Raw genomic sequence first — 22,003 nt, 5'->3', positions numbered from 1 at the left:
TAAATAGTCTTTGTATGTATTTTAAAGACAAGCTAAAGAAATCTTGATTGAACTCTAGTTAGTAAATTTGTCATTTGTAGTGGTATTCCTATAGCAATTCTGTAACTATCAGTATTTTGTGTGTGTTGTAGGATTGAGCAAATGAGTAAATATATCAGTGTTGTTGGGATAAATTTATCAGTTAATATATAATAAATATAATATTTATAATACTGACATAATATACCAATGTTGTTCCCTTCTCACTATGGGAGAAGGGAAATTCAAATATGGAATAGGCAACAGAAGAACTCTGAGGTATTGGATTGGAATTAGCATTATCTCTATGAATTCTTGGTTGGTTGTTTGTTTGTTTTGGCTGTGCCATGTGGCTTGTGGGATCTTAGTTCCCCGACCAGGGACTGAACGTGGGCCCCAGCAGTGAAAGCACCAAGTCCTAACCAATGGACCGCCAGGGGATTCTTGAATTCATGGTTTAAAAATACATATATTTTAATATAAATTTATATATTATTTCCAGCTCTGTCTTCTGAAAGGGTCCAGAAGCAATGATACCTCAATAGCCATGAGTTACTGGTTTCTAAATACCATTCCCCACTAGAAAGAACCAGGGGTCCCTGGAGGAATAACTGATTCAGGTCTGGGACAGCGAGTGTACGAGATGAGCCTACAACATCTTGTGGCAGAAGATCAACAGAAAGTAAAGAAATAAAAATGACAGGAACATATCATAAAGACACAGAAGCCAGCTTGAAAGGCATGCTACTGGCCAAACCCATGACAATTTGAGCATCAGGATGAATAATGACAATAATGAATTAAAACCCACTGAATAAAAAAATACCTGATTTTGCACTGGTAAGAGAGAGAGGGAGAGAAAGAAGGGGTGGGGAGAGAGAAAAGCACTTCATTCTAGTAGATTGCTGACCACTAAATGAAGAAATGATAAAGTTGGAAAAAAATCACCATTTTATAACTGTCACACCACATCATACCAGTAATTGATTCGGGCAAGAATAATCAATGAATGATTGAACCATTGGGTGAAAACTTGATGGTGGACGGGATGTTTGCACGATGTAGAAGTATTTCCTCACAGATAGCAAAGGGGAAAATAGTAACATTAGAGTGGAGAAACCACCTTAACATCAGGCGACACCTGATAGTGTGCACCGAGGAGGACACAAAATCACCTAGGTGGTATTTCTGTCAACATGCATTATCTAAAACTAATCACGAGGAAATAATCAGACAAGTCCAAACTGAGAGACATTTCTCCAAAACAGCTGACATATTCTTGAGAAATGTCAATGTCGTAAAAAACAAAGGACTGAGGAACTGTTCCAGATTAAAGGAGACTAAAAAGAAAATGGCAACTAAATGCAGTGTGTGATCCTGGATTGGATCCTAGATCAGCAAAATCAAAGGGATAATATTGGGACAGTTGGTGAAATGTGAATATAGACTGTATATTGAATAATAATTGTGTCAGTGTCAAATTTCCTGACACTGAAATTTAAGTATGTAAAGGGACTTGAGGTCTGTAACTTATTCTTAAATGGTTCAAGAAAAAAGTGTGTGTGTGTGTGTGTGGAGAGAGAGAGAAAGGAGAGGGGGGAGAAAAAGAAATGTTAGCAGTTAATGAAATAGGGAAAAGGTACATATGGGTGTTTTTGTACTATTCTTGTACCTTTTTATATGTTTGAAATTGTTTCAAAGTAGAGAGTTAAAAATGTTCATTAAGAAAATATAAAGAAGTGTTGTAGTGGCAGCAACTGAGTAAGATAGCCTGAAGGGAGGTTGAGATTAGAGGATTTAATTTTAATGTTGATTAGGGTAATTCTAAGGTGTTCTGGTATATAGACCAAACCACTTCTCTGCATTCCTTGGACATCTTTGCTGAGCATTTCACATCCCCCTTTAGTTATATGCGCTAGCTCATCTTGTCTCAGTGAGTTTTATTGTCATAACCAGACAGGAGCCAAATATCCTGGGATTTCAGTTTGTGGCCTGCAGTCCTCACTTCAGAGGCAGGTGGTAGTTGCTTTCAACATCCCTAGGGTTTTCAAAGTCCACCTTAAAGTTCTAATCTCACTTTGATCCATTCTATTTCTTTCACTTGTGGATTTCTTGGCATAGTGTTAGGCATTAACACTGAGAGGTAGAGAGAGGGAGAGGAAAGTAACCTCACTTTACAAATAAGGAGAGTAAAACAGCACTTGCAAGGTCAAATAAGTGGTAGAAATAAGATTAATAAGATTTATTTCCGGGGCGGGCTTCCCTGGTGGCGCAGTGATTGAGAGTCCGCCTGCCGATGCAGGGGACACGGGTTCGTGCCCTGGTCCAGGAAGATCCCACATGCCGCTGAGCGGCTGGGCCCGTGGGCCATGGCCGCTGAGCCTGCGCGTCCGGAGCCTGTGCTCTGCAGCAGGAGAGGCCACAACAGTGCTGCAAAAAAAAAAAAAAGAAAAAAAATTTATTTCAGGCCTGTCTGGCTTTAGAGTTCACATTCTTTCCACCTCAATCATGTGTCTACTTTTTTAAAGGGCTTAACAAATAGTTCTTGGCTTGGTGGGTTTATTCTCTTGCCTTATTAGTTTTCTTAATATTATCCTTAAACAAGTTGAAAACATTATATGTCCCACCTTCACAACTGGCTTGATGGCTTTTTTGTTTCTTGTATAATTTGAGCATAAATTCACTAGAAACAAGTCATATCAAACTAGATTGGTTTTCTTTTTTAATATAATTAGTGTGGTAGACCAGGGCAGTTTCATAGTGTAACCTGATTCTAACAAAGACTTGTCAGAGTTTTATTACAATATCAGTTGAGAGAAGTAAATTAGATAACAAGTTCATCAAATAGCCTGTAAGAAACAGATGGAGCAGAGATCTGACTTAGTGAGAGATTTCAAGAACTATCCTTTAGATCAGGGGTCAGCAAATTATGACTTGCAGGCCAAATCCAGCTTGCCACCTGTTTGTTGACTTAGTTTTTTAAGTTCATTTTTATTTTATGTAAGTGTACAATTCAGCATTTTTTTGTTTTTTGTTTTGTTTTAGTATATTCACGAAGTTGTACAACTATCACCATTACCTAACTCCTGACATTTTCATCACCCCAAAATAGAAACCCTTTTAGCAGTCACTCCCCATCCCCTACCCCTGGCTCCACCCCTGGCAACCACTAATCTGTTTTCTGTCTCTATTGATTTTCCTATTCTGGACACTTCATATAAATGGAATCATACAATATGTAGCTTTTTGTATCTGACTTCCTTCACTTAGTATGATAATTTCAAGATTTATCTATGTTGTAGCATGAATCATACTTCATTCCTTTTTATGGCCAAATAACATTCCATTCTATAGCTATACCACATTTTGTTTGTTCACTCATCAGTTAGTGGACATTTTGCTTGTTTCCACTTTTTGGCTATTATGAATACTGCTGCTATGAACAATTTGTGTAAAAAATTTTGTATGGACATATATTGTCAGCTCTCTTAGTTATATACCTAAGAGTGGAATTGCTGTGTCATATGGCAACTCTAGGTTTAATTTTTTGAGGAACTGCCAAACTGTTTTTCAAAGTGGCACCACCATTTTACATTCCCACCAGAAGTGTACAAGGGTTCCAGTTTCTCCATACCCTTACCAATACTTATTATCTGTCTTTTTTTATTATAGTCATCCTAGTGGATGTGATGTGGTATTTCATTGTGGTCTTGATTTGCATTTCCCTAATGACTAATGATGTTGAGCTTCTTTTCATGTGCTTATTGGCCATTTGTATATCTTTTTCTCTGGAGGAATGTCTATTCAGATCCTTTGCCCATTTTTAAACTGTTATCATTTTATCATTGAGTCGTAAGGGTTCTTTGTATGTTCTAGATAATAAACACTTATCAGATATGTGATTTGAAATTTTCTCTCTCATTCTGTGGGTTTTTTCAGTTTCTTGAGAGTGCTTTTGACACACAAATTTTTAATTTTCATGAAGTTCAAATTATTTTTTTTTCTTTTGTCACTTAATGCTTTTGGTGTCTTATTTAAGAAACCATTGCCTAAGACAAGGTCACAAAAATTTACACCTGTGTTTTCTTCTAAAAGTTTTATAGTTTTAGATCTTATGTGTACATCTTTGATCCACTTTGGGTTAATTTTTATATATGGTGTCATGTAGAGGCCTGGCTTCATTCTTTTGTGCGTGCATATTGTTATTACAGCACCATTTGTTGAAAAGACTATTCTTTCTTTCATTGAATTGTCTTGGCACTCGTGTCAGAAATCAGTTAATCTTACATAAATGTAAGGGGTTATTTGTGAACTCGTTACTCTATCCCATTGATCTAAATTTCTGTCCTTTATGTCAGTACCACATTGTTTTGATTACTGTAGCTTTGTAGTAATTCTTGAAATTGGGAAGTGAGTCTTCTAACTTTGTTTTCTTTTTCAAGATTGTTTTGGCTATTTTGGGTCCCTTGTATTTACATATGAGGTTTATGTTCAGCTTGTGAATTTCTTCAGAGAAGGCAGATGGGATTTTGATAGGGATTAGGTTGAATCTATAGCTGCTTATTTTTATAAATAAAATTTTATTGGAACACAGCCACACTCATTCATTTATGTATTGTCTATGGCTGCCTTAGTAATTCAGCAGCAGAATTGAGTAGTTATAACAGAGACCATATGGCCTGCAAAGCCCAAAATATTTACTGTCTGGCTCTTTACAGAAAAAGTGCCAACCTCTGCTTGAGATGATGGAGTAAACTTATGCTCTGAAGGACCAGAGGGCAGAATCTGGGAGTCATTCATTAATTCAGTCATATGTTCAAGCGTATATTGAGTGCCTACAATATGCCAGAAATGTTCTAGACTCTGGGAGATGAATATAGCAGAAAATAAGGATACAGTTTCTGGCCTCATGAAGCTTCTTGCTATGGCCTATATGACACCCTTAGAATGCCTCTACTCACCTCCCTGAGCTTATCTTGCCTTACTCAGTCCCTTTTATCACTATGTTCTAGCCACACTGGCCTTCATTCTGTACCTACAGCATACCAAGCCCGTTCCTACCTTTGTACTTTTTCTTTCCTGTGCCTGATATGCTTTTCTTTCTCAGCATTCAAATTTCTCCTCAAACATAGCTATATCAGAGAGGCTTTCCCTGACCACTGTATCTAAAGTATAACCTGTCACCATGTTTTATTTTCTACATAGCGTTTATCACTATCTGAACTCATTTTATTGATTCCTGTGCTTATTTTTTTTTCTCTCCCCCACCACTAGAGTTCTCTATCTTATTTAGCACTGTAGCCTTTGCATGTATAAGAGTGCCTAGCATATAAAAAATAAAAATAAAATCAATCAATCAAATAAAAAGATTGAATGAATAAAGAGAATTTGCTGGGATAGACCGCAGATATAGGTCAGCATAAGGAAAAACTTGCTGACATGAGTTACGGTTGTTGACTTGCCCCACTATATTTATACTTAGATTTTTAGCTAGGACGTATAGAAGTTGAAATATATTTTAAATCATTCCTTTTCATGACTTCTAGGAGGATTTTTCCTTCCCCAGTAATCATAGTTCACATCAGGCTATACTATAAGTCTTGAATTATCATGGTGCAAGGGAAAGAACATACTTGGATTTGATTTCCAGTTTTGCTACTCAGCTATCACAGTGCTTTACGACTATTGAATTGGTTCCCACAACAACCCTATGAGGTTATGTATATTATCTCCTTTTTTAGAGATATAAAACCTGAAGCACAGGGAGGTTAAAGAACTTGCTCAAGGAAACACAGCTTGTGAACATGAAAACACATTAACTGTCCTTTATGGACAGTTTAATGGATTTTGAAGGGTAATTATGTGAAGCAATTAGGACAGGGCCTGACACATAGTAAGCTAAGTTTTAGTTATTCTTGTTACTCTTACTGCTCCATTTAGTAATTCTAAGGCACACTAAAATTTGAGAAATCATTGAACTAAGTTAAAGAAGCAACAAAAGGATTTTATGGAGATGTCTGGGTATTCAGATCATTCTGCCTTTAAGATAACTATCAAATCATTAAGTGAATGGAGAGCAAGTGAAGAATTCTCGAGTTTTATTTGCCTTCAGGACTCACTCCATTCTGTCATATTACAACTATGTAATCTCAATACATGCTAATAAACACGTGTATTGTGAAGTTTAAATGAATCGATATACGCAACAGCTTAGCACTTACCCTGGCATTTAGTAGATGCTTAATTAATGTTTGCTGGATTTTCATCTAAATCTTCCTTGCTCGGACTCATATTCACACTGTCAAGGAGTTATAGAGAAGCACATGGCCATCTGTTTCCTCTCTTTCCGAGTTGGCATTTCCTGTGGAGGGTCCACTGAACATCTCTAACTCTCATGCTCTTTGGCATTGATCTTTTCAGTGGAACTTCATTATACAAACGTTTAGGTCTGAAGTCAGTGGGTATGTTAAACATGTATGTGGTTTGGGTTGCAGTTAAGAGAGGGCCCTTACATGTATCCATGCAAACTGGGCCACAGTTATCTCCAAGCTAGACTATGTCCTCAAAGATTGTTTAAGCTTGCTCTTAAAGCCTGATGCTCCTGTCTTCTGGGGTTTTTTGGTACCTCTCTCCTTCTTCTTTTATGGTAGACCTTGGTCTCACATCACCATAGACATGGACCTGTCTTTGTTTATTCTACTGTCTATTCCCTTTTCTCCCAGTGCCTTATACCTAATGGGTGTGGAATAAATGAGTTGTCTGTTTGGTCAGAGCTTAGGGTAGCAATTTAATAGCTGCAGAAATAACGCTTTAGAAAAAGTTAGTAAATAGGAAGGAGTCCAGTTGTTCAAGATGTATACCCTTTGAGCATTCTGGCCATGTGGAGGGGTCTTTGAGAGTAGGATCTGGAAGAACACACAGAGGTTGGCAAGAGAAGATACCTGAAGATGAGTTCCACGAATGGGAGCCAGCATTTACCAAAGTGTGCTAGGCACCTTGCATATATTACACCATTTGATCTCCACAGTGATCTTGTCAGGATGACATTATCATCATCTCCATTTCCCAGTGAAATATCTGAGGCTCTGGGAATCTTAAGTGACTGCCCATATACCTAGAAAGAGGCCAAGCTAGAGCTGAACCCAGACCGTTCTTTCACTTTACAATTCTGCCTCATATGTGTGACCCAGCTTCCTCTTGTAAAAGAATAAATCTGGACAAAAGGATCTCCAGTCCTTTGGGTTATGCCAGGATGCACATTGGTTGGCAGACTTCCTAGCTCTTTGCTTCTCTTTTCTTATTCCCTTAATGCAATGTGTCCCAACTTTTTCCCCTATCAAGAATGACTTTTATTATTTTTTTCCCTGTAGGTCCTACATTTTGATAGATTGTTGTCTCCTAAATTGTATTAATGAATAATGTTTCTTATTTTAATATACTTCTCCACACCGTGACTGCTCAGCAGAGCTCCTGAGTAGCATTGGCTATACCTAACGTTACAACACAGATTGTATATATTTCTAGTCAAATGCAAAAAATCATGACTTTCTGCCTAGTCTGGGTTGCCCAGTCACCTGTAAATGTTCTTTTCCCACTGGACTTTTTTTTTTTTTTTTTTGCGGTATGCGAACCTCTCACTGTTGTGGCCTCTCCCGTTGCGGAGCACAGGCTCCGGACGCACGGGCTCAGCGGCCACAGCTCATGGGGCCCAGCCGCTCAGTGGCATGTGGGATCTTCCCGGACCAGGGCACGAACCCGTGTCCCCTGCGTCGGCAGGCGGACTCTCAACCACTGCACCACCAGGGAAGCCCCCACTGGACTTTTAAAATACATCAACTCGGGACTTCCCTGGAGGTCCAGTGGTTAAGAATCTGCACTTCCAATGCAAGGGGCACGGGTTCGATCTCTGGTCAAGAAACTAAGATCCCACATACTGCATGGCACAGCCAAAAAATAAATAAATAAATAATAAAATAAATCAACTCACCAAAATTGGAACTGATCTAAGTGTACAACACTAAGGTAGAGATGAATATAGTTTAACCTTTGGAGGAATAGTCTATAACCATTTGAGGTGATGCTTATGAGATCATAATAACATGGGGAAAGGCTAATGTTATAAGTTTGGAGAAGAGGAGGAGAAAACAAAACCTCATCAGCTCCTCCAGAGGACAGGAGATGTGTCTGTCTGACTCAGTTGTATCTCTCTGATCCAGTACAGTACTGGCAGGCACATAGCAGGCATTTAAGTTTTGAGGGAAATACCCCAAAATTTAAAAAGGCAAAATGGAGCTTCCCTGGTGGCGCAGTGGTTAAGGATCCGCCTGCCAATGCAGGGAACACGGGTTCGAGCCCTGGTCCAGGAAGACCCCACATGCGCCACAACTACTTAGCCTGTGCTCTAGAGCCCATGTGCCACAACTACTGAAGCCTGCATGCCTAGAGCCCATGCTCCGCAAAATAGAAGCCACCACAATGAGAAGCCCACGCACCGCAACGAAGAATAGCCCCTGCTCGCCACAACTAGAGAAAGCCCGCGCAGCAACAAAGACCCAACAATGCAGCCAAAACTAAAACTAAATACATAAAAAAAAATTTTTAAGTAGATTGTAAAATAATATTTTCAAATCAATCAATTAATTAATTAAAAAGGCAATATGGCACCGTGGTTAAGAGCCAAGCTCTGGAATCTGTCAGACATGAATTCACATTCTTACTATGCTGTTTATACAGTATGGGGTATTAACCTTTTCCTCATCTGAAAAATGAGAATAGTAGTGGTGTTTCCACCACAAGGTAGTTGTAAAGTTTAACTCAAAGCATAAATGAAGGGCACAATATTGTTCCTGGTAGATGGTGAGATAGCACTTATTATATATCAGCTACCACTATCACTATTATTATTACTACCTTGTTTCTTCCCTCTCTTTATTGAGGTATGATTTACATAAAAATAAAGTGCACAGGTCTCAAGTGTTGAGTTAGATGAGTTTTGGCACTTGAGTAACTACCACGCACGACAAGATAGAGAATACTTCCATCACCCTGGAAGTTCCCATGGTGCCCTTTCCAGTCAACACTCCTACCTCAGAGCAACCACTTTTTGGCTTCTGTCTCCATAGATTAGTTTTGCCTGTTCATATACTTTCTGTAAATGGAATTAGATAGTATACATATTTTTGTGTTTGGCTTCTTTTGCTTATCATAACGTTTTTTGAGTTTCATCCATGTGGTTGCATGTATCTACGAGTAGTTCCTTTTTATTTCTGAGTAGGATTACACTGTATGAATACACTACTTTTGTGTATTCATTCTCCTGTTGATGATCATTTGGGTTATTTCCAGTGTGGGGCTTTAAAAATTAAAGCATCTATGGATATTCTTATACCAGTCTTTAGATGAACAAATGTTTTCATTTCCCTTAAGTAAATACCTAAGGAATGGAATTGCTGGGTCATAGGGTAGATATAAGCTTAACTTCATATCAGACTGACAAACAGTTCTCTAAAGTGATGGCAACAGTGAGATCTCTTTTTAATACAGGTGGGAATAAGGGTGACATTTGAGGTAATCCAGCACAGCCAGAGAAATACTTTGGAGTCATATGGACCTGGGTTCCTATCCGGGCTCTGGTGTTTACAATTTGTGTGACCCTGGCTAAGTTATTTAATATCTCTGAGACTTGGTCTCACCTGTAAAAAGAGAGTGATAATGAGATCAGGTATATTAATAGCTAGTATTCTACCTAGCAGCGGCATGCCAAATTGGGGGCAGTAGTGCAGGCTTGTAAGGGGGTGCATGGTCTGTAAGGAATTTAAAAGCAGTAAGAAAACCACCTAAAAGTCCATTTGCTTTTTATCATTATGCACTTACAATTCTAAGCAGTGTCAGTGGTAAAACGCTTCTCCCTGCCTCCTTTTCCTCCTGTATACCATGCTACCTAGAAATTTATAGGAACTTATAATAAATAGTAATTATAATCAATATTTAATAAAGTTAAGCAGGAAGTAAGGGGTTGTAATTTTTAACTTAAGTGAGATTTGTAGCTTTTATTCCAGGTACTTTCTCTGTGCACTTTCTATTTTCTCCAGATCCCTGGTGTGGAAGGCTCACCCTAAGTAGAAACATTTCCTGGGTTCCAGGGAGGCACACAGAGGTCTATTCCTCTTTAGGAGCCATCTGTAAACAGTCCCTCCTCTCTGTTCCTTTAAAGTTTGAGGTTTTCTCCCCTTTTTACCCAGTGTTTAATTCTGATATGTCATAGGCATATTTTCTTCCATTGTATTTGTCAACGTAATTATAGATCGTGTACCTAATCTAAGCCAGCCTTATTTATCAAGGCCAAAACAAATCCTCTTAAACAGTCTGTGCCTTGTAAATTAGCTTCCCAAATATACATTCTAACTTATGGAGCCCTTTATTAATGTTTTTTTCCAATAGTTACTTTGTATTTATGTAGAATCTGGTTTGGGCTTTCTCTCTACACTTTCTCCAACTTACCTGCCTCTGAGCTATTTTTTACTATGTAAAAATGAATCATAAGTATCATATTTGTCTACTGTGGCCTGTCTTCTATACTTTGGACGGGCTACTGATTTGAGGACAAATACAGTAATTCTGGAAGCATTAATACATTTTTCAGACAGTGCTTACGAGCCTGAGCTCTTGAGTTAAAATGCTTCCTGATACCACTACTAGCTGTGCCACATTAGCCATGTCTAACATGTGGGGCGGGGGGGTTGTTTGTTTGTTTGTTTACACCACCAAGCAACTCTGTGTTACCAGCTGGGTTCCCTACAATGTAACTCAATTCTGACAGGATCTACCTGGAGATAGCATCAGATCCCGCAGGTTAAGGGTTCAGTCCTACAAGACTGCCCTACTGTTCCCTACCCCCAACACCTACTTCAGATGGCAGTGGCAAATCCAGGTTGTCACCTGTGCTTTGGACCAACTGGCTATAAATTAGAGGTTCCAAACACCTTCTCCTTTGGTTCAATTAATTTGCTAAAGTGACTCACAGAACTCAGAGAAACATTTTACTTACTAGATTACCGATTTATTATAAAAGGATATAATTGAGGAACGACCAGATAAAAGAGCTGCATAGGGCAAGGTATATGGGAAGGGGTGCATAGCTTCCATGCCCTCTCCAAGCATGCCACTCTCCCCAAATCTCCACATGTGTACCAACACAGAAGCTTTCTGAACCCTGTCCTTTTTGGTTTTTCTTCACATTGGCATGGTTGATTAAATCATTGACCATTGGTGATCAGTTCAACCTCCAGCCCCTCTCCCCTCCCTGGAAGTCAGGGAGGTGGGACTGAAAGTTCCCGCCCTCCAATCATATGTTTGGTTCTCCATCCTTAGGTGCTTTCCAGAAATCACTTCATTAACATAAACCTCAGGTGTTAGTTGAAAGAGGTTTGTTATGAATATCACGAAACCTTTATCACTCTTATTACTTAGGAAATTCCAAGGGTTTTAGGAACTCTGTGCCAGAAGTAAGGATGAAGACTAAATATATCTTTCTTAAGCATAAATATATATATAAATCACAGTATCGCAGCAGATTACCTAACCTCTCTGAGCATTGTTTTTCTTATCCATGAAATGAGTAATGATACTTGTTTCTTTTTTTTTTGGACATTCACATTGTATTTCTAGAATATAGATGATCATTCAAGTAAGGAGTTAGTTAATTTTTTTAATTTTTTAATTTAATTTTATTTTTTTATACAGCAGGTCCTTATTAGTCATCCATTTTATACACATTAGTGTATACATGTCAATCTCAATCGCCCAGTTCAGCACACCACCACCACCACCCCCTGCCGCTTTCCCCCATTGGTGTCCATATGTTTGTTCTCTACATCTGTGTCTCAATTTTTGCCCTGCAAACCGATTCATCTGTACCATTTTTCTAGGTTTCACATATATGCGTTAATATGCGATATTTGTTTTTCTCTTTCTGACTTACTTCACTCTGTATGACAGTCTCTAGATCCATCCATGTCTCTACAAATGACCCAATTTTGTTCCTTTTTATGGCCGGGTGATATTCCATTGTATATATGTACCACATCTTCTTTATCCATTTGTCTGTCGATGGGCATTTAGGTTGCTTCCATGACCTGGCTATTGTAAATAGTGCTGCAATGAACATTGCGGTGCATGTGTCTTTTTGAATTATGGTTATCTCTGGGTATATGCCCAGGAATGGGATTTCTGGGTCCTATGTAATTCTATTTTTAGTTTTTTAAGGAACCTCCAAACTGTTCTCCATAGTGGCTGTATTAATTTACATTCCCACCAACAGTGCGAGAGGGTTCCGTTTTCTCCACACCCTCTCCAGCATTTGTTGTTCGTACATTTTCTGATGATGCCCATCCTAACTGGTGTGAGGTGATACCTCATTGCAGTTTCGATTTGTATTTCTCTAATAATTAGTGATGTTGAGCAGCTTTTCATGTGCTTCTTGGCCATCTGTATGTCTTCTTTGGAGAAATGTCTGTTTAGGTTTTAATATTGAGCTGCATGAGCTGTTTACGTATTTTGGAGATTAATCCTTTGTCTGTTGATTCGTTTGCAAATATTTTCTCCCATTTTGAGGGTTCTCTTTTCGTCTTGTTTATGTTTTCCTTTGCTGTGCAAAAGCTTTTAAGTTTCATTAGGTCCCATTGTTTATTTTTGTTTTTATTTCCATCATTCTAGGAGGTGGATCAAAAAAGATCTTGCTGTGATTTATGTCAAAGAGTGTTCTTCCTAAGTTTTCCTCTAAGAGTTTTATAGTGTCCAGTCTTACATTTAGTTCTCTAATCCATTTTAAGTTTATTTTTGTATATGGTGTTAGGGAGTGTTCTAATTTCATTCTTTTACATGTAGCTGTCCAGTTTTCCCAGCGCCATTTATTGAAGAGACTGTCTTTTCTCCATTGTATATCCTTGCCTCCTTTGTCATAGATTAGTAGACCATAGGTGCGTGGGTTTATCTCTGGGCTTTCTATCTTGTTCCATTGATCTATATTTCTGGTTTTGTGTCAGTACCATATTGTCTTGATTACTGTAGCTTTGTAGTATAGTCTGAAGTCAGGGAGTCTGATTCCTCCAGCTCCGTTCTTTTCCCTCTAGACTGCTTTGGCTATTTGGAGTCTTTTGTGTCTCCATATTCCATACAATGCATTTGCATCTGTTTGAATGAGCATGGGAAAAGCGGGAAAAGCATGGGCAGTAGGTAGCAGGTGTTAGCATGGGTAGCTCAGGGGGATGGGACTGGAGACGGGGTCATTGATTCTTCCAATCCAAGAACATGGTATATCTCTCCACCTGTTGGTATCATCTTTAATTTCTTTAATCAGTGTTACAGTTTTCTGCATACAGGTCTTTTGTCTCCTTAGGTAGGTTTATTCCTAGGTATTTTATTCTTTTTGTTGCAGTGGTAAATGGGAGTGTTTCCTTAATTTCTCTTTCAGATTTTTCATCATTAGGGTATAGGAATGCAAGAGATTTCTGTGCATTAATTTTGTATCCTGCAACTTTACCAAATTCATTGATTAGCTCTAGTAGTTTTCTGGTGACATCTTTTGGATTCTCTATGTATAGTATCATGTCATCTGCAAACAGTGACAGTTTTACTTCTTCTTTTCCAATTTGTATTCCTTTTATTTCTTTTTCTTCTCTGATTGCCATGGCTAGGACTTCCAAAACTATGTTGAATAATAGTGGTTAGAGTGGACACCCTTGTCTTGTTCCTGATCTTAGAGGAAATGCTTTCAGTTTTTCACCATTGAGAATAATGTTTGCTGTGGGTTTGTCGTATATGGCCTTTATTATGTTGAGGTAGGTTCCCTCTATGCCCACTTTCTGGAGAGGTTTTATTATAAATGGGTGTTGAATTTTGTCAAAAGTTTTTTCTGCATCTATTGAGATGACCATATGGTTTTTATTCTTCAATTTCTTAATATGGTGTATCACATTGATTGATTTGCATATATTGAAGAATCCTTGAGTTCCTGGAATAAACCCCACTTGATCATGGTGTATGATCCTTTTAATGTGCTGTTGGATTCTGTTTGCTAGTATTTTGTTGAGGATTTTTGCATCTATGTTCATCAGTGATATTGGCCTGTAGTTTTCTTTCTTTGTGACATCCTTGTCTGGTTTTGGTATCAAGGTGATGGTGGCCTCGTAGAATGAGTTTGGAAGAGTTTTCCTTCCTCTGCAATTTTTTGGAAGAGTTTGAGAAGGATGGATGTTAGCTCTTCTCTAAATGTTTGATAGAATTCACCTGTGAAGCCATCTGGTCCTGGACTTTTGTTTGTTGGAAGATTTTTAATCACAGTTGCAATTTCATTACTTGTGATTGGTCTGTTCATATTTTCTATTTCTTCCTGGTTCAGTCTTGGAAGGTTATACCTTTCTAAGAATTTGTCCATTTCTTCCAGGTTGTCCATTTTATTGGCATAGAGTTGCGTGTAGTAGTCTTTAGGATGCTTTGTATTTCTGTGGTGTCTGTTGTAACTTCTCCTTTTTCATTTCTAATTTTATTGATTTGAGTCCTCTCCCTCTTTTTCTTGATGAGTCTGGCTAATGGTTTATCAATTTTGCTTAGCTTCTCAACGAACCAGCTCTTAGTTTTATTGATCTTTGGTATTGTTTCTATTTCATTTATTTCTGCTCTGATCTTGATGATTTCTTTCCTTCTGCTAACTTTGGGTTTTGTTTGTTCTTCCTCTAGTTCCTTTAGGTGTAAGGTTAGATTGTTTGAGATTTTTCTTGTTTCTTGAGGTAGGCTTGTATAGCTATAAACTTCCCTCTTAGAACTACTTTTGCCACATCCCATAGGTTCTGGATTGTCGTGTTTTCATTGTCATTTGTCTCCAGGTATTTTCTGATTTCCTCTTTGATTTCTTCAGTGATCTCTTGGTTATTTAGTAATATATTGTTTAGCCTCCATGTGTTTGTGTTTTTTACATTTTTTTCCCTGTAATTGATTTCTAATCTCAGCGTGTGGTCAGAAAAGATGCTTGATATGATTTCAATTTTCTTAAATTTACTGAGGCTTGATTTGTGACTCAAGATCTGATCTCTCCTGGAGAATGTTCCAGTTCTTCCCTTTCATCACTTTAAGTATATCATGCCACTCCCTTCTGGCTTGTAGAGTTTCTGCTGGAGAAATCAGCTGTTAACCTTATGGGAGTTCCCTTGGGAACTCCTAGGGGAGTCGTTTTTCCCTTGCTGCTTTCAGTAATTTTTCTCTGTCTTTAATTTTTGCCAATTTGATTACTATGTGTCTCCTTGGGTTTATCCTGCCTGGGACTCTCTGCGTTTCCTGGACTTGGGTGGCTATTTCCTTTCCTATGTTGGGGAAGTTTTCTATTATAATCTCTTCCAATATTTTCTATGGTCCTTTCTCTCTCTCTTCTCCTTCTGAGACCCCTATAATGTGAATTGCGGAGCACAGGCTCCGGACATGCAGGCCCAGCGGCCATGGCTCACGGGCCCAGCCGCTCCGCGGCACGTGGGATCCCCCCAGACCGGGTCACGAACCCGCGTCTCCCACATCGGCAGGTGGACTCTCAACCACTGCGCCACCAGGGAAGCCCCAATTTCCTCTTTTATAGCTGTTAGCAGTTACCTTATGTATTGAGGTGCTCCTATGTCGGGTGTTACTGTCGATTTCCTCTTTTATAGCTGTTAGCAGTTACCTTATGTATTGAGGTGCTCCTATGTCGGGTGCATATATATTTATAATTGTTATATCTTCTTCTTGGATCGATCCCTTGATCACTGTGTACTGTCCTTCCTTGTCTCTTGTAACATTCTTTATTTTAAAGTCTATTTTATCTGATATGAGTATTGCTACTCCAGCTTTCTTTTGATTTCCATTTGCATGGACTATCTTTTTCCATCCCCTCACTTTCAGTCTGTATGTGTCCCTAGGTCTGAAGTGGGTCTCTTGTAGACAGCACGTATATGGGTCTTGTTTTTGTATCCATTCAGCAAGCCTGTGTCTTTTGGTTGGAGCATTTAATCCATTCATGTTTAAGGTAATTATCAATATGTATGTTCCTATTATCATTTTCTTAATTGTTTTGGGTTTGTTTTTGTAGGTCCTTTTCTTCTCTCATGTTTCCCACTTAGAGAAGTTCCTTTAGCATTTGTTGTAGAGCTGTTTGGTGGTGCTGAATTCTCTTAACTTTTGCTTGTCTGTAAAGTGTTTGATTTCTCCATCGAATCTGAATGAGATCCTTGCTGGGTAGAGTAATCTTGGTTGTAGGTTCTTCCCTTTCATCACTTTAAGTATATCATGCCACTCCCTTCTGGCTTGTAGAGTTTCTGCTGGAGAAATCAGCTGTTAACCTTATGGGAGTTCCCTTGGGAACTCCTAGGGGAGTCGTTTTTCCCTTGCTGCTTTCAGTAATTTTTCTCTGTCTTTAATTTTTGCCAATTTGATTACTATGTGTCTCCTTGGGTTTATCCTGCCTGGGACTCTCTGCGTTTCCTGGACTTGGGTGGCTATTTCCTTTCCTATGTTGGGGAAGTTTTCTATTATAATCTCTTCCAATATTTTCTATGGTCCTTTCTCTCTCTCTTCTCCTTCTGAGACCCCTATAATGTGAATGTTGTTGCATTTAATGTTGTCCCAGAGGTCCCTTAGGCTGTCTTCATTTCTTTTCATCCTTTTTTCTTTATTCTGTTCCGCAGCAGTGAATTCCACCATTCTGTCTTCCAGGTCACTTATCTGTTCTTCTGCCTCAGTTATTCTGGTATTGATTCCTTCTAGTGTGTTTTTCATTTCAATTATTGTATTGTTCATCTCTGTTTGTTTGTTCTTTAATTCTTCTAGGTCTTTGTTGAACATTTCTTGCATCTTCTCGATCTTTGCCTCCATTCTTTTTCCAAGGTCCTGGATCATCTTCACTATCGTTATTCTGAATTCTTTTTCTGGAAGGTTGCCTATCTCCACTTCATTTAGTTGTTTTTCTGGGGTTTTATCTTGTTCCTTCATCTGGTACATAGCCCTCTGCCTTTTCATCTTGTCTATCTTTCTGTGAATCGATACCTGTTTCTTAAGATAATGGATGTAGAATGCTGTATTAGTTTTCTGTTGCTACCACAACAAATTACCACAAACTTAGTGGCTTAAAACAACACAAATTTATTATCTTACAGTTCTGTAGATTGGAAGTCGGACATGGGTCTCACCAGGCTAAAGTCTTGACAGGGCTATGCTCCTTCTGGAGGCTATAGAGTAGAATCCATTTTCTTGCAATTCCCGCTTTTTAGAGATTGCTTTATTTATTCGCTCATGACCCCCTTCTTCCATCTTCAGAACTGGCAATAGCAGGTTGAGTCCCTGTCACACCTACATCTCTCTACTCTCTGCAGCCAGGAAAGGTTCACTGATTTTTTTTTTTTTTTTTTTTTGACGTGGACCATTTTTAAAGTCTTTATTGAATTTGTTACAATATTGCTTCTGTTTTATGTTTTGGTTTTTTGGCCCCGAGGTATGTGGGATCTTAGCTCCCTGACCAAGGATCGAACCTGCACCCCCTGCATTGGAAGGCGAAGTCTTAACCACTGGGCTGCCAGGGAAGTCCCAAGGTTCACTGATTTTAAGGACTTATGTGATTATATTGGGCTCACCTGGATAATCTAGGCTAATCTCCCCACCTCAAGGATTTTAACCTTAATCATATCTGCGAAGTCCCTTTTGCCACCTACCATAACATATTCATGGGTTCCAGAGGATCAGGACATGGACGTTTGTAGGCGGGCCGTTGTTCTCCCTACCACAAGTGCAAGGTACTGTGCCTCGCTCTTTGTAAACCCTCAGTAAGTGGCGCTCGTTCAAGGCCCTTGGTACTCTGGGAAGTTGCAAGCTGAAGACTTGAGCCCTGGGCACAAGTAATTTAAAGCCTGGTAGGAAAATGAGAGGGGTGAGGATAGAAATGATTCTGATCCAGAAAGAGTGACCAGAGTCATAATGTATTTAAGTGCAGAACCCAGAAAGAAATGAGGATCAACTCAAATGAGAATCTTTATAGGACAACAGGTAAGAAGGAAGGAGAAGGCAGAGGGAAAGCCTCTTCTGCCTAGAGAGTCAGGGAATTAGATTTGTTCATGTCTCTTGATTCTTCCCACTAGTCCCCCTGGACTCACTTGTTCATTATGCAGCAGATATGTGCCAGGCACTGTACCTGGCCTAGGGGATATAGCGAACACAGTACACAGAGGCCACTTCCCTGCAGCTCAGTGTGGTGAAGCAAAATAACCATGTCAACGCAGAGCCATAATACATTGTGACAGTAGGAGCCCACAGGAAGGATGTGCCTCCTTCCCAGAGTTACAGGGTGGGAAAGGCACCTTGAGGGAGGTGCTGATAAACTGAGAGCTGAGGAATGAGTTAATCAGATGCTCTGGGCCGCAGGTAACAGCCCAACTCAAGTGACCTTAAACAATAATGAGCAGACTGGCTCCTGACTGGAAGCCCAGGAGTAGGGTAGGCATCAGGGCTGGTTACTCTGGTCACTTTGGCTCCATTTTTCTGTGATTCCCTTGGCTTGGCTTTCCTCTCTCTGTTTATTTCACTCTCAGGCTGGCTACCCTCGTGGTCACAAGTCCAGGAGTCACATTAGGACACCCAGCATCCAGAGAAAGAAAGTCATCCCTTTCATAGACTCTCTCCTGAAAATGAGAAAACTCCTTTTCCACACACTCCCAGCAACTGGCCCCCTTGCATCCAATTGGGGTCACAGGCTCATTTCTGAGCCAGTACCTGTGTCCAAGTGAATGCCGTGTCCAATTTGGCTTAGATCTAAGTTCCTGAACCTATCACTGTGGAAAGGACAGTGAACTTACACATGGTCTGATTTGGGCTGGGCAGATAATGAAATGAAAATCAAGGTGCCATTAGGAATGAGGGAGGGTGAGGGGAAGAAAGAACAGAGTGTAGGAATGGAAGTGACTTGTTCTCTCCTTCTCCCATGTAAGACTCGTTTCTGCCACTTCATACCTTCTGCTTTCCATGGATTCTGTTTCCTCTTAATTCTAGCTTTGCCATGACTTCTCTCTGCACATGCTTTCAACTTCAGCATCTGTCATTAACTGCCTCACTTCTCCATGTCTCTCAATTCAAATCCCCAAGCTTAATTTACCTCACTATATCAGGCTCCACCTACTTGGAAGTAAGCTGCAGAAGAATCTAAATACAAGATTTATTTTGTATACTGCTCTGCCCCCAGCATCTGAACAGTACCTGGCATGCAGTAAGTGCTCGATGAATTAAATATGTGCCAAATGAATGGAAGCTCAGCCTTCTAGCTAATCGGCTGCCTTTCAGTCAGTTGCTCCTCTGCCAGATTTTCTGTGGCTGAGGGGGTGTCCCTTGAAGGGACTGTTGACATGTCCCCTCTAGTGGTAGGAGCAGAAATTTGTTTGGATATAACTTGTACTACTATTATCTGAACTTCAGTTTACTTTTCTGCAAAATAGGATCAATGAAATCTGCCCTTTATGGCTCAGAGGGGTTCAGTATCAAGTGAGATCATGAATAGGAAGGTACTTTATATATTGTAAAATGCCAGGCAGTTTAATTCAATCCTGGTCACTCACGTATGCCTGGAAAACACTGATGACGGAAAGGCTATTTTACCTGTTCACTTCCACTTCTTGATGTTGAGTTATCCAGGAGAACCTCTAACTGACTCTCTTCTTGTCCCTCTCCATTTTCTCCCCCAGGGTCACTCAGGATGTGTCAACTGTCTGGAGTGGAATGAGAAAGGAGAGTAAGTATGAGCTCCGACACCTAGGGGGTTCTGGAGAATGGTACGGGGAGGTTGGGAGAAGGGGACTTTCCTTCCTCTTTGTAGATCTAAGGAAAAGAGTGGACCCAAGAGTGGAGACTGCTGCTCTCTGCTATGTACTTAAGTTTAGTTCATCATTATCAATACACAGTTAAACAATGAATCCCAGATAGATGGAAAGTTGAATGACCTTCCAAACCCTGTTTTTTTGATAAGCTGTTGCGTTTAAGGAATGATGAGGAATTCTCAGGACAAACTAGGAGAGAATCAATCACTGTTTACAAGATAACCTTATATTCTGTGACATCTACTGTTCTTCAAGTTCTGTGCAGCCTAAGTCCTTATCAACTGGGAAACATGGGATAGAGGAGGGGGTGGGGGCAGGAACTTGAGGAGAGGTCAGAACTGTTCTTTCTCTCTGCTTACAGCTTGCTGGCCTCTGGTTCTGATGACCAGCACACGATTGTGTGGGACCCGCTGCACCATAAGAAGCTGCTTTCCATGCACACAGGACACACTGCAAATATCTTTTCTGTCAAGGTGAGCAGGATAAGCCACAAAGCAAGTGAATGGTGTGACTGGGCTGTGCACATGGTTGTGTTTGCATGTGTGTGTCCCATGTATACCCTGGGGTCACAGACATCTTTGTGATCTGAGCATCTGCTGGTGATTCCTGAAATTCCGTCTCTTTTCCATGCTCTGCTTCTTCTGTTAGAGCCAAGAGGCAAGCTCCAAATGAATTTATACTTATGTGAGTGGTGATGATGGGAGGTATGGTTCTGAGCATGAACTTCAGTAGCAGGCAGACCTGTGTTTGACTCCCTTATCTGCTCCTTGGAAGCTGTGTGAACTGGGAAAATCGCCTGACCCCTCTGGGCCTGTTTACCCATCTGTAAAAAGGAAGTAGCTAAGGAAAATCCCGCACATTAATGAATGAATGAGTAAATAAATAATTTAACTAAAAAAGGAAGTAGCAATCCACAGCGTTGATGTTACGGTTTAATGAGATGATTGATTTAAAAAGCACCTGTCACAGGTGCTTTTAGCTGTTCTACTTTTCATAGGAAATGAGTCTCTGATTGTTGGTCGAGGGGAGTTGAGCTGAGAAGAGGGAGGCAGGGGACTTAAAGGACTTCAGACCTCTGAAGACCTGTTATGTGGAAGTGACATGAAACTTGTGCCTCTCGGTCCCAAAGAACAGACCTAGGAATAGTGACTGTTAAGTTTTCAGAAGCAAATGTAGGCCTGATGAAGGAAAGAATTGTCTAATGCTTAGAGATATTTGAAAAAGGTAAAATGGGCCTTCTGAGGATCTAGTAAATGTCCTAGCACTGAGGTATTCCTCACTGGGAACTTTCATCTGCTAGGTTGAAGGCTGAAGGAAATGACCTTTAAGGACTTTCCAGCTCTGAAATTCTGTAATGGATGTATGTGAGAGTGAGGCTGTCCTTTGGAAAGCCTCACTAATCTAAGAAATATTTTCCTAATTAATATCAAGATGAATTACAAGATACCTGAAGAAGAAGATAGATTCAAGAGCTCAAAACCAACTTATTTCACTAATCAGCGCTTCTTTCCTAAGCTCTGATTCTCATCTCCTGTTCCAGGGACCAATCCTAGATGAATTTCTGTGATTTGAGAGACAGAACAATGCTGATTCACCTCTTGCATGATGAACAGAGACTGCTTTCCTCCCCTGAAAAGTGTTAGGTCCAGTTTAAATCTGTGGGGTCAGATCCGGGGAAGGGACCTAAGCTCTCAGTTTGGCATCACAGAACACAAAATGTTGAGTTCAGAGACCAGAATTGGACAATGACCTTGATATTCCCTAATAGTAAGGCCTTGGGCAAGGCACTTATATTCACAGACTCTCAGCCTCCTCTTCTGTTATAAAAAGGTACAGAAAAGGGTTCCTCTCTCTTCTGGTAATAAAATACCACGGATCTATTTATTTAACCCACGAGCTCCCCCTGGTGGCATCTATAGTGTGGAACGAGTATGGCAGTGGCCACAAGCTCTTCCCAGGGGTTCTCCTGTTTATTTCTATTGTGCGTGGGGTATATGTTGTCTCCAGCCAGGATTAAAGACTACTAGTTGTCCCTAAAAATGATCAAATTCCATCTGTTTCATCTAGCCCTTATGCTGGTGAGCTATTAGAGAAGTGCCTGTGGAAAGAGT

General features: G+C 39.8%; 1 protein-coding gene across 2 annotated transcripts in view; it reads left to right on the top strand.

Moving 5' to 3' along the window:
* The window catches only part of WDTC1 (WD and tetratricopeptide repeats 1), a 71,457-nt gene that overhangs the window by 31,851 nt on the left and 17,603 nt on the right, over positions 1-22,003 (top strand). For both annotated transcript variants that reach the window (XM_007459095.1, XM_007459096.1), the window contains 2 exons: positions 19,761-19,807; positions 20,254-20,365. In XM_007459095.1, the coding sequence (XP_007459157.1) occupies positions 19,761-19,807; positions 20,254-20,365 (159 nt within the window). The remainder of the gene's footprint in view (positions 1-19,760; positions 19,808-20,253; positions 20,366-22,003) is intronic.

The sequence above is a fragment of the Lipotes vexillifer genome, unplaced genomic scaffold (genome assembly GCF_000442215.2).
Source record: "Lipotes vexillifer unplaced genomic scaffold, Lipotes_vexillifer_v1.1 scaffold496, whole genome shotgun sequence".
NCBI lineage: Eukaryota > Metazoa > Chordata > Mammalia > Artiodactyla > Lipotidae > Lipotes > Lipotes vexillifer.
This window is presented reverse-complemented; position numbering and strand designations above follow the sequence as displayed.